Genomic DNA, 14,408 nt, shown 5'->3' on the forward strand with positions numbered 1-14,408 from the left:
GGCCGCTTCGCCATCAGCTTGAGTGACTGTAAACACGCGCCCTCCCTTCATCCTCTCTTGTTCACAATGACCTGAAATATTTCCTCAGCATACACTGAAAAGCATTCAGTAGTTGTAAGTTTTGGTTCAATAGTCAAACGAAAATTTAAAGTCCTTTGAAAGACGTCTACTCTATCTGTGTTTTTCTCTTTCCATTGTTCTTCCTCCAAGACTCTTGGATCATTAGCTCCCCAGGCTAGGTCTTATGGTGACAAATTCTGTTATCCTTCACCTGAATATGTCTGAAGTCTCCTCTTGATTTTTTAAAAAGATTTATTTTTATTTCTGCATATAAGAACTGGGGTGTAGGCCGGAGGTGTGTGTGTGGGGGGTGACAGGCTTCCCCAGAGACAGAGTGGGGAACAGAACGGGCAGACTGACTGAAATACACTGCTGAGGGGAGCAGTGGGCAGCAGGACAGGAGAGGTCTGCTGCGCCATGTGGGTATCTCCCTGGCTAGGGATCAAACTTGTGCTGCAGAGGCTGTGGACAGCTTCACAGTGCAGACTTTAACCCCTGCACCACCAGGGAGGCCCCTCCCCTTTATTCTTGGGGTAATTTTTGCTGAATACAGAATTCTTGGTTGGTTGACTTTTCTTTTGGGGCCTTGAAAATGTTGTACTTTCTTCTTCTGGCCTCTATGCTTTTTGATGAGAAATCCAGTATCATTCAAATTGTTTTCTCCCTGAAGGTTAGTGGTCATTTCTCTTTGCTGCTTTCAACATTACTCTGTAGTTTCTGTTATGTTTTCAGAAGTTCATATTGATGTATGCTGGCACAGATTTCTCTCTTGGGGGTTCACTGAGCTTCTAAACTCTCTAGGTTTGTCTTTTACCATGTTGGGGAAATTCTTAGCCTCTATTTATTCAAATAACTTTTCTGTCTCACCCTTTTCCAGGACATGAATATTGGATGTTCTGTTATAGGCCTACAGGTCCTCTGGACGGTCTTGTGTGTTTTTTTTAATAAATTATTTTATATAATTCTTACATCATTTTTTATTTTTGCATAATGTATGCATTTTCATTTTGGTTGTCTTGTGTTTTTTTCCATTATTTTCTCTCTTGTTCAGATTAGGTAATTTCTATTAGTCTATCTTCAAGTTCACGCAATTTGTTGACCTTTTTTTAACATCGATTATTGTAGTTTTCAGTTCTAAAATTTCCATCCAGTTCTTTGTATCGTCTTTTTTACTGAGACATCAAGCATTTTTTATGATGGCTGCTTTAAAGTTCTTAGCAGAGAACAGAGTCCTGTCGGTAGTGACCTCCATTGTCTCTTCGCATGCAAGTTGAGATTTTCTTGGTTCTTGGAATGACAAATGGTTTTTGTCTGAATGCTAGGCAGGTGGGGTATTGTTTTTGAAACTGGACTTTATTTAAATCTTCTCTCTAGCAGGCGTCTCTGACACAGCCAGTGGGGAAAGGGAGACTGCACCTCCTTACGGCCAGCGAGAGGGGAAGGCTCCCCTTGGTGCGGTCTGCTGCCCCATTACAAGGGTCCAACTCTCATGAATTCACCTACACCTGACACCTCCCAAAGGCAGCACCTCCAAATACCATCTCAGCAACTGGGGTGTGGACACGAGCATTCATAACCCCACTTCTCTTGCCATGGGCCCTTCTCTCTTCAGAAAGGAGTCAGGAAGTCAGGGCTTTTGCCTCCAGTTACTGCCAGCCTAAGCACAAGGCCAGCAGAGAGAGGACAGAGGCAAGAGCAAGACTGAACTGGGAAACAGAACCCTAACTTTCCTCTCTACAGAGAAAGGTTTTATTTTTGGTTTTATTTTGGTTCTAAGTTCACCTTACCCCTGACCTGCCTCCATCAGCAGCTGAGAAGAGTAAATGAGTGATAGGCCAGGGAGGTCCATATGTCACTTCCTGTCTCCTACAACCCTTTGATCTGAGCCCCAAAAGCAGCCCTCACACACATTCCGTCACACCTGTTTATTCTGCCTGCTCATGAAACTGTTAACAAGCGCCTTTCATGGGGAGGGAAAACAACGGTAGAAAAGTCCTCAGGATCCTAATATGTTGAGATGAACTCTCAAGTGGGAACCCAGGTGGCCAGGGACCCCGGAAGCCAGTCCCTGCCAGAGTTCCCGCCCCGCCCCGCGCCACTGCTGGAGAGAAGTCTGGAGCAGAGACTCAACACTGGTCCCAACACGCTACTCCTCACCCCAGCGGGGCCATCAGGGTGTGGGCGTGCTTCAGCTCTGCAGGGGAAGACGTGGGCAGCAGTCAGGTAGCATCAGCGAGGGGCCCTAATCCCTCCAGAGACAGTCAAACCTCACCTGCCAGGAGGACCTGGAACTTGTCTGCCGAGAGGGACATGGCAACAGGCCGGGCTGGGCCCCCTGGGGCAGCGGCCATCTCCAGCTGCAGGTGCACCACGGGCTCTTCCACAGACTGCAGCAGGCTGGAGCTCAGTGTGTAGTCCACGCGCCAGCTCACACCTGCCAGCCGGTTCACTGCAGGTGGAGAGCGGCTCTCAGAATCACAGGCTGGCCGGCCCGGTAGCCCTCAGCCCACACCCTGGCTCCACCCTCAGCCTTTCAAGGGTGCGTGGCCTTTGGGAAGGGCTTGTCTCTTTGACACAGGGCAGGTGCTTAGTAATCTGACGCTCAGATTATCCACAGCAGCCCTCAGAGCAAAGGAACCTGGAGAGTTAGGGGAGCCGAGCCAAGCCAGGCTGCGACGGCTCCACAGTGATCGTGGCTAAGTTTCCTCTCTAGAGACTGGGCCTCCCATGCTGCATGCAACTCCCAGAGTGGAGTCAGCCCTGCCGGAGACGGACGTACCACGCAGGCTGCAGGCCCGAAGGTGTTCCTGCAGGGGGCTCTGCTTCTCCTCGTAACAGCGGCACAGGCTGGCTGCGTGCTCTGAGGACAGAAGGGGGTCTCTGAAATACCAAGCCAGGGCCTGGGCTGCTCAGAGCACAGGTGTCAAGCACCTGGCCAAGAGGGTCCCACGGTGAGGCCGGCTGCCCAGCAACCCTGGCCTGCGGGTCACCCACTTGCCGCCCTTGTCCCCGTACCTTTGGGCAGCCCCAGCTGCTGCAGTTCACTGGACAAGGACTCGCCATCCACGCTGTGCTTGGCGGAGCTGGAGAGTATGAAGCTCAGCACTGCCACGGTGGCCTTCACGTCACCAGACTCTGAAGGGACCCGCGGGAAGGGTGTGACTGGGCCACCACCTTGTTGCCACACTGCCTGCAGCAGAGTCCCTGGCAGCCTTGAGCCCCGAGCACGGCTGCTGCCTCACCAGATGCTGGCCAAGGACAGCACCCACTGCTCCCCTCGGAAGCAGGTGGGTCAGAGCTCTGTGCTAGGCCCTGGGTCCAGCACCCAGGGTCACCCACAGGTCTCTGGAGTACTCACCAAACTTGGCGTCAGCAGTGAGCTTCAGAATCTTCTCATACTAAGAGGAAAGGAGGCCCTCAGGGGTGAGAGACCCTTGCTCACCCCCGACGCCCTAGCCCTGGGCCCCTAGTCCTAGCCCTGGGTGTGGTGAGGACACAAGATATCCAGGAAGGCCAGCAGGCCAATCACCTAACTACCTGGACTGCCACAGTCTCAGGGCAAATGGGGGGAGAGGAGTGCAAGGCAGGGGTCACAGGGTCATGAGACGATGGGGTGCTGGGCCCTTACTCACATCAATCCCCTGTCCCAGAAGCTCCTTCAGCACCTGGCTACACAGCAGCCGCAGCTTCACAGAGGACTGGAGGGAAAGGCCTAGGTCAGCCGGACTGGCCACCTGGTCTCTGGGGTGGGGGTGGGGGCCCTGAATCAGAGAGGGCCAGCCCTGTGCGGAGTCCCACAGCAGGCTGGGACAGGCTGAGCGTGCTGGGGCCCCAACCCCAGGATGTCCTCAACACCCCACCTCTACAGCCCACGCCCCCAACCCCTCCTCTGGCCCCCGAGGAGCCCCATGCACTCAACAATCTTTGCCAGCGTGCTGATCTCTGCCAGGACCCAGTCGGGGCAGTCCAGGTCACCACAGAACCGGAACTTCTGCATGAGAGTAAGGGAGGCCGTCAGGTTGGAGGGAGGGCTGAGCTAACTTCCCTACTCCCTGAGTCCAGAGACCCTGCTCCCCAGGGTCCAGCCAGCCAACCCAGATGAATGCCCTCTGGCCTCTTGTTCTCTCCATCAAAAAAAGGCTGTTTGGAAAAAACTCTCCCTGACTCACACAGCCATGCGCTTTGTGCTGCAGCCTGTCCTGGGCCTCACCAGCTCAGCAAGCATCTGCTGCACAACTGCCGGGTGGCAGAGCCCACTCTGTGCTGGGCTCCAGCACGAAGCAAAATAAAGTCCCTGACCGTAGCATGAGCAACCTCTCCCACCTCCTCCTCTTCCTCTCCCTGCCTTGCTCCGGGCTCACTGGCCCTGTTGTTCCCATCATACCAGGGGTCCCCTCTGCGACGCTTGCCCTCTCTAACTCCTCAGCAGCATCTGACACAATCTGTTCTTGAAGCAACACGTGCTTCTGGATGTTTCTCTCTGGCCTACTTCCACCTCATTTGCTGTGTTTCTTTTCCCTTGGACCCTTGGAAATGGCAGTCTGTGGAAAATGCTGTCTGCTGCCATTCTGGGGCAGGGGACAGGAACTGGAGGTGCATAAGGATGGGCCTGCACTTCCTTCTGTTTCATGGCATCTCCGCCTTTTGATGCCATAGTCATTTGGCATCTGGTGAGGTCTGTAGGCCTTTCTTTAAATAATGTTTTGAAATGCATAAAAAGGACTGCATATGGAGCTAACTGAAAGTTACCAAAGGGCCTCCCCTGGTGGCGCAAAGGTTGAGCGCAGGGCTGCAATGCTGCCTGCAGCCTCTGCAGTGCCAGTTCACTCCCCGGCTGCCAGCGAGGGTCCCACATGGCACGCAGACCTCTCCTGCCGTGCCCACTGCTCCCCTCAGCAGTGTCCTCCGTCTGTCTGCCTGCTCTGTTCCCCGCTCTGGCTCTGGTGAATTCTCTCACCCTCCCGCGCTTCTGACTGTACCCAGTGCTTGTATAAATAAATAAATAAATCTTTAAAAAAAGAAAGTTACCTAATATTCAAAATGAATGGATGATCTATTTCGTGTCTAATAACTTTTGGAATTTAGAAATGATGAGTATAAACAATATAAAAACAATGCAAAAAGCTGTAAATCTGAAGTGAAAACATCAGATTTCCATTCGTAAGAGAGGTGCTGCTAAAAATGTGGGTTCGCTGCCGACACTCATAATTGAAAGAAATACTAAATTTCAGTTTGAAGTTGGTGAAAATTATGCTGCAAGAGTTTTAAGTCCAAAGACTGGACTTTTACCTATAGATACCACTGTATTATTTACATATTTTACCACAAGAATGTGTTCCTTGTGTAACTTATTAAAATGCTGGCATTTTTCTATGCTCTGTCCTAGGCCCTCACTTCCCAATTCACTCCTGCTGAAACTGTTGACACATTTTCAAGGTTAAAGATCCTCTTTGTTTTGGTGTTTCCCACATTTCTGCCACTGTGAAATCTCTTCTGAGCTCTGGCCCCTTTTATCAGGTCTGTCTCTTGCCAGCCGGACCTGACAGCTCACAGGCCCCCACTCTGGATGTATGGAAGCAACTGGAGCTCTTCCCACTCACTGATACCCACTGTGGCCTCCAGGGTTTCACAAGGCACTGAGCATTCCCACGTGGGAATCAAGTCCAGACACCTCCCTCTCCTTTTGCTCTCAAGCATTTAGCCCCTAAGTCCTGTGGATTTCCTCTACACTCCCCCCCTCCAACTCACGACCACCACCACCTTCTGGGGGTGCGCTGCCCCAGCCAGACCTCCCTGAGTCTCTCTTGTAGGATCTTCCTAGCTTCCCAGCGCTCTCTTCTTAAAGCCCTCTCCTTAATGTGGCTCTCAAGACCTAGCAAGATGTGGTCTCTGTTTATAGTCTCTCAGCTACGCGACATACACTCCTTCCCAGGAGCCATGCGCTCTTTCACCTGGCCTTTGAATAGGTCATGCCCAGTCTGAAAGACAGTCTGTCTCTCTTCCTCACCTCCATGCCTCCCAAGCGGTGACACACCATCGGCACTGCACCCAGTCAGGAATGTTCCCTGCCCCGGTGCCGCACGGGTTCAAGCACCCCCAAGAAGCCTTTCTAACATGACGTTTCACAAAGGTCCCTTCCTGTCAAATCTCAACTGAGTGCCAATTCAAGCTTCCGAATTTGCCCAACCTCCTGCATTAAGTCACAGCGCTGGCACAGAGTAGGCCCCCCAAAAGCATCTATTAAAGTAACGAAAACATGGGTGGGCTACTCAGTCCTAACCCCCAAGCGACTCCTTTCAGGCTCCCTAACAGATGGGCTTCCCAGCAGAGCCAAAGGCTGAGCCTCATTCTAGGTAAGTTCTTCTCCAAGTCCCACGGCACCTCGGGGAAGACTTCTGGAGGCCCGGGAAGGCCTGAGGGGGCTCCCGCCCGCGGGGGAGGGCTTTCTTCGCCGCCCGGGAAGCACGCGGGACCCCGGCCGGCCCCGCCCACCCTGCACGGAGGCGCTTTTCTCCACCTAAGCTGCCTGCTGCGGGCCCGGTGCGGACTCTGCTCGCCGCGTCACTCGCCCCTTCCTGCAAGGGCAGCCATGAGCATGCGGGTCCCGCCCTGCCCTCCAGCCGCACCCCCGGCCTCGCACGAACCCTCCGTCCTCACCATCGCGACACGCGCTGGCCCGGAGTTTCTCCTTCCGGCGTTTCGTGGTCAGCTGACCCGGCGGTCACCTGACACAGGGGCGGGGCCTCCTGGAGGGGCGGGGCCTCCAGGGGCGGGGCGATCGGAGTCCCCACAGCTGCCGGGCGAGAATCCCGGGCGCCGGCTCAGTGCGCGGACCCGCCCGGAGACTCCCTGCGCAGGCGCGCGGTGTCGCCGCGGACGAGCCCGCGCGCGGGGCGGAGGGCGTGACCCTGTCGGTCCAGGGCGCAGGCGCCGGGGCTGGGCTCGGGGTGCTTCCCGCGGGGGCCTCTGTCCCTGCAGGGTTTCCCACCTGGAAGCCCCGCCTTTCATCGTGGCTGCGGCGGAAGGTGTGTTTCCAGATTTTTTTTTTGTTAATTTTTATTTTATTTTATTTCCTATATTTTTATATCATTTTTCGTTTTTGCACAGTGTGTGCATTTCATCTTGGTTGTCGTCCCCGTACACGCCCCACCCCACTTATTTTGACCCCAACCCCTCCTGTCCCCACCCCAGCCCCCAGTGTCTCTCTGGTTTATAGTTGCTTGTTGATTTTGATTTTTACTTTATTATAATTAGTCTTTTTCCTGGTCCCTTATTTAGGTTTTCTAGATTCCTGCTATGAGTGAGACCATCCGGTATTTTTCTTTTTCTTTCTGGCTTATTTCGCTGAGCATGATCCCTTCCAGCTCCATCCATGTTGCTGCAAACTGCATGTGTTTATCTTTTTTTGAATGCTGAGTAATAGTCCATTGTCTTTATGTACCATATCTTATTTTTTTAATTAATTTATTTATACAAGCACTGGGTACAATCAGAAGCACGGGCGGGTGAGAGAATTCACTAGAGCCAGAGCAGGGAACAGAACAGGCAGACTGACGAAATACACTGCTGAGGGGAGCAGCGGGCGGCAGGAGAGGTCTGCACACCGTGCGGACCCTCAGTGGTGGCCGGGGATCAAACCGGTGCTGCAGAGGCTATAGGCAGCTTCGCAACCCAGCGCTCAACAACTGTGCCACCAGGGGAGGCTGGTGCCACATCTTGATGCAGTCATCTATTTTTGGGCATTTGGGTCGTTTCCAAAGCTTAGCTATTGTAAATAGTGCTGCTATAATATAATACACATACAGACGGTTGCAAGTATTGTAAAGGCAAAGTTTAATGAATTTTTAAAATTGTACAGACACACATGGACACCACCCCGCCACACACACACACACACAATCAGCACTCACAGAAGGAAGCACATTTTTCAGCAGCACGCACTGCATTACTTTCTTCACTCCAATCCTTCAAGTTCCCTGGCCGCCTGCGAGGGTCCCACAAAAACAAAAAAAAAAATGTTCTTCCAAAGCTATCCATTTTCCCCTCTTTTAATCTGTTAATATAAGACATAAGGTGAACCATTCTTACAGTCTTCATTTTTCTCTTTGACCTGCTGTAGTATTTTAATAGAGTTTACTCCAATATGCAGATGCTTGTGATTTTTAAAAAACTCTTTATAAATGAGTTTCCATGACTTTATTTCCATGACTCTCCCTTAGTGCCTAGCAAAAAGAATCGGCACAATGGACATGCTAAGGAGAACTCTCTCCCTACGGTTTCACCGACAATGAGGTCTATCTAAACTTTTCATCATCTAATTGTGTAACAGGGTGGGCCCCAGGAAAAGCGGAGGTTCCAGGTTCCTGCCCCACCCAAGGGAGGGTGGAGCTGAGCAGGGAGAGAAGAAGCTGGAGGAGAGACTGAGGAGACAGGGAGCAGGATGGAGCCAGAGGAGTCCTGGAGGAGGCACGTGGGGCAGAGGGACATGGAAAAGGGGCGAATCCATGCCCCACCCTGTTACAATAGGTTGTTTGCAAGTGCGGTAGTCAGCCTACTGGTGATTTGAGCATGGTCGGCCTAGGGAAACTAAGCTTTCCAATAGTTATATTTTTCCAATATTTATATCGCCAATATTAATATTTCCAAAATTAAGCTTCCAATATTTTGAATGGTCTAGGAAAGCTAAGTTTTGAATATTTTCCCAGTATTTATATATTTCCAAAACTAAGCTTCTGATATTTTGAAGAGGTAAAAACAAAAAAATAAAGCAATAACAAGGCTACACTAGAGAATACACTAATAGCCATGGAAGAATTGAACAGTCAATTGAGATGACCCAATTCCATGTCCCAACCACCTTCCACTAGGCCCAGCTGGTTTTATTGTTTCAGCCTTTTGAGCTTTCACAGCAATCAGTGGGTGACAATTAAACTGCTCCATAAATAGAAGGAGATGGAAAGCCTCCCAAGTCCCTTGAAATTGAACTCATTTATAAAGAGTTTTTTAAAAATCACAAGCATCTGCATGTTGGAGTAAACTTTGTTAAAATACTATAGCAGGTCAAAGAGAAAAATGAAGACTATTAGAATGGTTCACCTTGTGTCTTATATTAACAGATAAAAAGAGGGAAAAATGGATAGCTTTGGAAGACCTTTTTGTGTGTGTGTTGGGGGGTGGGGGATCCTAGCGGGCGGCCAGGGAACAAATCCGGTGCTGCAGAGGCTGCAGGCAGCCTCGCAGCCCAGCGTTCAACCGCTGTGCCACCAGGGGAGGCCCTGGAAGAACATTTTTAACTAAGAAAGGAGGGAAAAAAACAGATGAAAATAGGTGAGAACTGCCTTAAGTTGATGGAGTATTTGGGAAACAAAACAGCAAACATCAAGTAGACAAATTATTTAAATTGGAATTATGGCAAAACGGCAGGCGGTGTGTACTTTGGGGACATGAACATTGCTCACAGGTATTTGTTTCACAAATAAAGATTATTTGACTATTTAGAGCAGTGACTTTAGAGTATGTGTGAATATCCTGTAGGGCTTTTTAGGGTGCTGGGCCCCAACCCCAGAGTTTCTAATTAAATAGGCCTGGACTGGGACATGAATATTTGCATTTCCAACAAACTCCTGGGTGACACTGCTGCTTCCTGCCAGTTCGGGGACTCTGCTTTGCAAACCACTAAGGGAGGAAAATGTACCTCCCTTCTATGTTAACATACATGTTAACTTACAGATTTCTGTTCCATAGGAAAGGTAACTCCAAAGATCACAGTGTTGTTGCCCTGTAGGACATGAACACATTTTGTCTCTCTCAATACATAATTCAAAATAACTTTTCCCATGCACTATACATCCTTTTTCTCAAAATGTTCCTTGAACTAGCTTTACCATTTTACTGCTACCCTCATTAATCCAAATAAAATATTTGTCACACATTCCTTTTTCGTTTGCATGAAAGTCATGTTTTCACTCTTTGCAGAGTAAGCTTTGATACAGTATTCTAGTATCTTAGCCCCACACAGCAGTCTACAAATACCGGTATGCTTTCACGCTAGAAGCGTTCCCGGCAAAGTCAGGAGTAATGTGGTTAGGCCAGCAGTTCTCAACTGGGGTGATTTTTTGCCTCCAGTGGGTATTTGGTGATGTCTGGATCTTTGGTTGTCACAACTAGATGGTGCTGCTAGCATTTAGAGGGGACGCCAGGGATGCTGCTAAACAGCCTACAAAGCACAGTTCAGACCCTCATAGCGAAGCATAATCTTGCCAAAAATGTCAATCGTGTGGCTGTTGGAAAACTATTCTGTAAAGATAAAGCATAGGAAACCCATGAGCAGAAAAGTTAGAGAACAAACTAGTGTTTGCCAGTGTCAGTCTAGCTAGGGAATACAAGAGAGGCACCTGAGGGACAATGAGAGATCGCAGAATGCCAGGTGGCTGGTGTGCGTCGTGGAACTTGGTGTGTAGACCAGGATCTCCAGGCCCACCTGGGGCACAGGAGACCCATCAGCTGGTCCCAGCCCACCCACCTGACAAGCACAGAGGGGGAGGCTGCCTCAGGAGGTGGAGACAAGCAGAGAGCCCAGCTCTGTCTGTCCACCTGCCAGCCTGAGAGAAAGCCAGAGTTCAGGAAGATCAAAGTGGGTCGAATTTTTGAGGCAGGGCCTCCTTGGTGGTGCAGGGGTGAAAGAGTGCTATCAAGCTATCGCCAGGCACTGCAGCACGAATTCGATTCGCCCTCCAGGGAGGTGACCCACATGGCGCAGCAGACCACTCCTGCTCCCCTTGTTATAGGGCAGGGAGAGGGGCAGCCCAAACCCTGCAAACCTGCCTATTCTACATGGGTTCTGCCATCCGCCGCATCAACACAAAACATAGGAGACTTTAATGGGAAGGATCTTTAATAAAACTAGGAAACAATACAGGTAAGGCAAAGAGTCTAGTTTCTAGTTTCTAGTCTAGTTTCTAAATGAAGCATCCAGAGTTACCCGTCCCCTCGTGGGTAAAAGTCCATCCAAATGGGATTGGCCCAGAGCAAGGCCCCAAAGCCTGCTACAAGTCTAAAGCATCTTCCAGTGGGGACCCACAGAAAAGGGTCACAAACAACTGGACAAGCCCGGAAGGAAAAGAGCAAAATCAACATCAAGATAAAAGCTGCCATGGTCACCTCCCCACGGGTCTCACCCACATCTGTGTCACCCAGTCCACGACCAAAAGACAAGCAGTTTCTTCACGTGTCTCTAGGCTCTATGCGACTCCTCCAGGTCTCCTTGCTCCATCTTGCTTCCTTTCTCCGTCTCTTCCTGCAGCTTCTTCTCTTCCTGCTCAGCTCCACCCTCCCTTGGGTGGGGCAGGGAACCTGGAACTTCCCCCTTTCCTGGGGACCACCCTGTTACAATCCCCCCTTTTAATTTTTTTTTTTAAAGATTTATTTATTTATTTATACAAGCACTGGGTACAGTCAGAAGCGCAGGAGGGTGAGAGAATTCACCAGAGCCAGAGCGGGGAGCAGAGCAGGCAGAAGGACCAAAGTACACTGCCGAGGGGAGCAGCGGGTGGCAGGAGAGGTCTGTGCGCCATGTGGGCCCCTCCTCTGGTGGCCGGGGAGCAGCCGGGGATCGAACAGGCGCTGCAGAGGCTGCGGGCAGCTTCGCAACCCAGCGCTCAACCGCTACGCCACCGGGGAGGCCCCCCCCTTTTAATTTTTATTCCACCATATCTATGGTGGCACAGATCTCAGGGTGTAATCTTAGGAGACAGTCTTTTTTCAGGGTTACAATGTGTGTAAGAGAAGCAGCAATTAGTCAGCAGCATTGTCCATGAATGTCCAGTATGACAGTTTCATTACTTAAAAATAATCCATTATCCAAGCCAAAAGAAAAAAAATTTGGAGCATTGGCTAAAACAAGATAGCAAATATATCAAAATCACAGGGAAAAAATGTTAAAATGGTTCAACTTATGCAAAAACGAATTCTCTCAACCTTGATCCCAAACTTTAACAGCATAGCAAAAATTTGCAAATTTACTTTTAAACCATTTTTCCTATTTTTGCATAAAATCACAGGGCAGAAAATAACTAACAGCAATTTTTAGCTGGCTTTGTTGAAATACTCCATATAGGATCAGAGTGAACTGGTGGCATCCGGTTGACGTAGGCTTCAGGTACAAAGTTGTTCTCATCAGACTCCACCTGGGCTTTCCTCTTCTCGAGGGTACCAGGGAATTTTCGTTGGCCGGGTTGTCCAGTCCTGCCAATGGAGGCAAGCTTCCTCACCTTCTTTGGAGGTCTCTGGAACCCTACAAACAAGGCAAACAGGTTCTCCTCTTCTTGGTTCAGCTGTTTCAACTTTCTGGAGGAGCTCCACACAAAGCCACACAATGAAACTTATGTCCAATTTTTTTCAGTTTAAACAAAATCCCTATGGAAGTTATGCAAAAACAGACTCTGAGATAAGCAGTAAAAGATTACTACCACTATTTTTATGCTGTGTTGGTATCAAGGGGAGAGAAAATGCAAACACAAGTTAGCTTTGTTGGGGAAAAAAAATTACAACCTTGCTGCAGATCCTGGTCACCAAAACAAGAGAACTTTGTGGATTTAGAACAAAATGCAAAAAAAGCATGAGTATTATGTCAAGGAAAACTTAGTAAATATGAGGTGTATTTCCAAGTCTATTCAGTCCTTAGTAGAAAAGTTTTTTTCTCTCAACAGTTCCATCAATAGGAATCTGTTGAGACCTTTTCTCCCTATATTGCCAGATACAATTTCTGTAGATATGAAACAATTGAATTATACAATATTACAAGGTGACAATCACCAGTGACAATTTAAATACATACCAGATACTAAGAGGTTGGTTTTTTTTTTAAATACACATTTTAGAAAACCACTGTTAACATTCTGTATACACCAAAGTTTTACCATTTTCCCAAGTGACAATGCTTCCCTTCCAGTTTTACTTCATTAGGTAAAAGCCAAACAGAACAAATTCATCTAATGCCTTTCCAGGAGGAAAGGGAGAAACTTTGTGGAGTGTCTCAGGAGCTCTACTGAGGTTCCACAAAATTTCCTTGCATCAGTCAAATGACAGGCTACCAAATTTGTACTTGAATTTTTATTTCTGGGATGCTTTGCCATAAATATCAGAAAAATAACAGAAACAATATTAAGTCTCTATGAAGGCACCAGCTTAGTTCAGTTGACAATCAATGTTGACAATCAAACCCTAACCTTTAGTTTTTCTCAAAACTGGAGACTTTTTTTTTTTTTTCAACATCTATGGGCACCACGTATACCAATTTGTTGATCACTGGAGGTCAAGACAGTTAGACACAAGGACATACAGACATACAACATATAGACAAAGACAGTTTTTTTTAGTTATGCCACATAGAATATGTTATGTAACTGCAGTTTTACTCCATAGGCTCAGGAAAAAAATGTCAAAGTCCAAAAAAAAATGTGGAGTGTTGCTGGCAGAAAAATTTCCAGTTGTCATCCTACAAACCTAAGACTTTGGAAATAGGAAGGAAAAGTTTTATTTATCACTAGATTACATGACCTTGTTTATCACCTTAGGGTTTTCAGTGTTGAAGACTTTTTATTAGAAGTCAATCCTGGGGTATTCTGTACAGCAACTGAAAGAATAAAAGTTAACTTTGAAGCAAAAGGAGTCATCTCTTGTTAGCCACCAAGCAGGCACTCCTTGGGTTTCCTGGAATACAACCTGAAAAAGCAAAATCAAATTATCAGTAATTAACTTTCAATTAAAAGGAGTCATCTCCTTACTTCTGTTAGCCACACTGGGACAGAAGCTGAAAGAGCAGATTAAACATCTAAGCACAGATGACACCTCCCCCACACTAGGGAGGGACAACAACAACACAGGTATGAAAACCTGGTACAGTTATATGATGCACCCTAAAGAGTGCTTTCCACAACAGACCTTCCTCAGTAGGAAGCAGAAACTTAGAATCTTGTCTTACACCATCAATTGAACAAATTCAGGATTCAAAATGGCAAACATGCCCAAAACAAATTGTGTAGACAAAATTCACAGCAGCAAATCCTTTCAGACTCAGACAAAATCTTGTTAATTTTTCTGATCCAGACTTTGCAAAAATTCAAGTTATCTCCAAGAATCCATCAAGGATACCAGCAATTACCAGTTACTGCTTAAGGCTACTCTTTCCTTAACACCCAGGCATACATTTGCTAATTTAAACACCACTGCTCCACAATTGGCTGGCAAAATGCATCAGGCAAAGAGCAGGAAGTAGCCAAAGACAAAGCAACATACCACTGAAGAACCATTATTGCCTTTAGAAATGCTAATGAGACAGCAGAGATTAC

The 14,408-nt window shown here is 48.3% G+C and overlaps 1 protein-coding gene across 1 annotated transcript; it reads right to left on the reverse strand.

Annotated features, from left to right (window-relative positions):
- Positions 1–527: 527 nt before the first annotated feature.
- Positions 528–6,779, reverse strand: COMMD4 (COMM domain containing 4). The gene is made up of 8 exons (XM_037502079.2): positions 6,718–6,779; positions 3,980–4,051; positions 3,693–3,758; positions 3,419–3,458; positions 3,076–3,195; positions 2,840–2,920; positions 2,333–2,509; positions 528–2,254 (listed from the first exon to the last, which is right to left on the reverse strand). The coding sequence occupies exons 1-8, from the start codon at positions 6,718–6,720 to the stop codon at positions 2,214–2,216; spliced, it is 600 nt and encodes a 199-aa protein (XP_037357976.1). The 5' UTR covers positions 6,721–6,779; the 3' UTR covers positions 528–2,213.
- Between the last annotated feature and the right edge of the window lie 7,629 nt (positions 6,780–14,408).

Source organism: Talpa occidentalis, unplaced genomic scaffold (genome assembly GCF_014898055.3).
Source record: "Talpa occidentalis isolate TD23 unplaced genomic scaffold, MPIMG_talOcc4v2.1 talOcc4.11, whole genome shotgun sequence".
Lineage (NCBI taxonomy): Eukaryota > Metazoa > Chordata > Mammalia > Eulipotyphla > Talpidae > Talpa > Talpa occidentalis.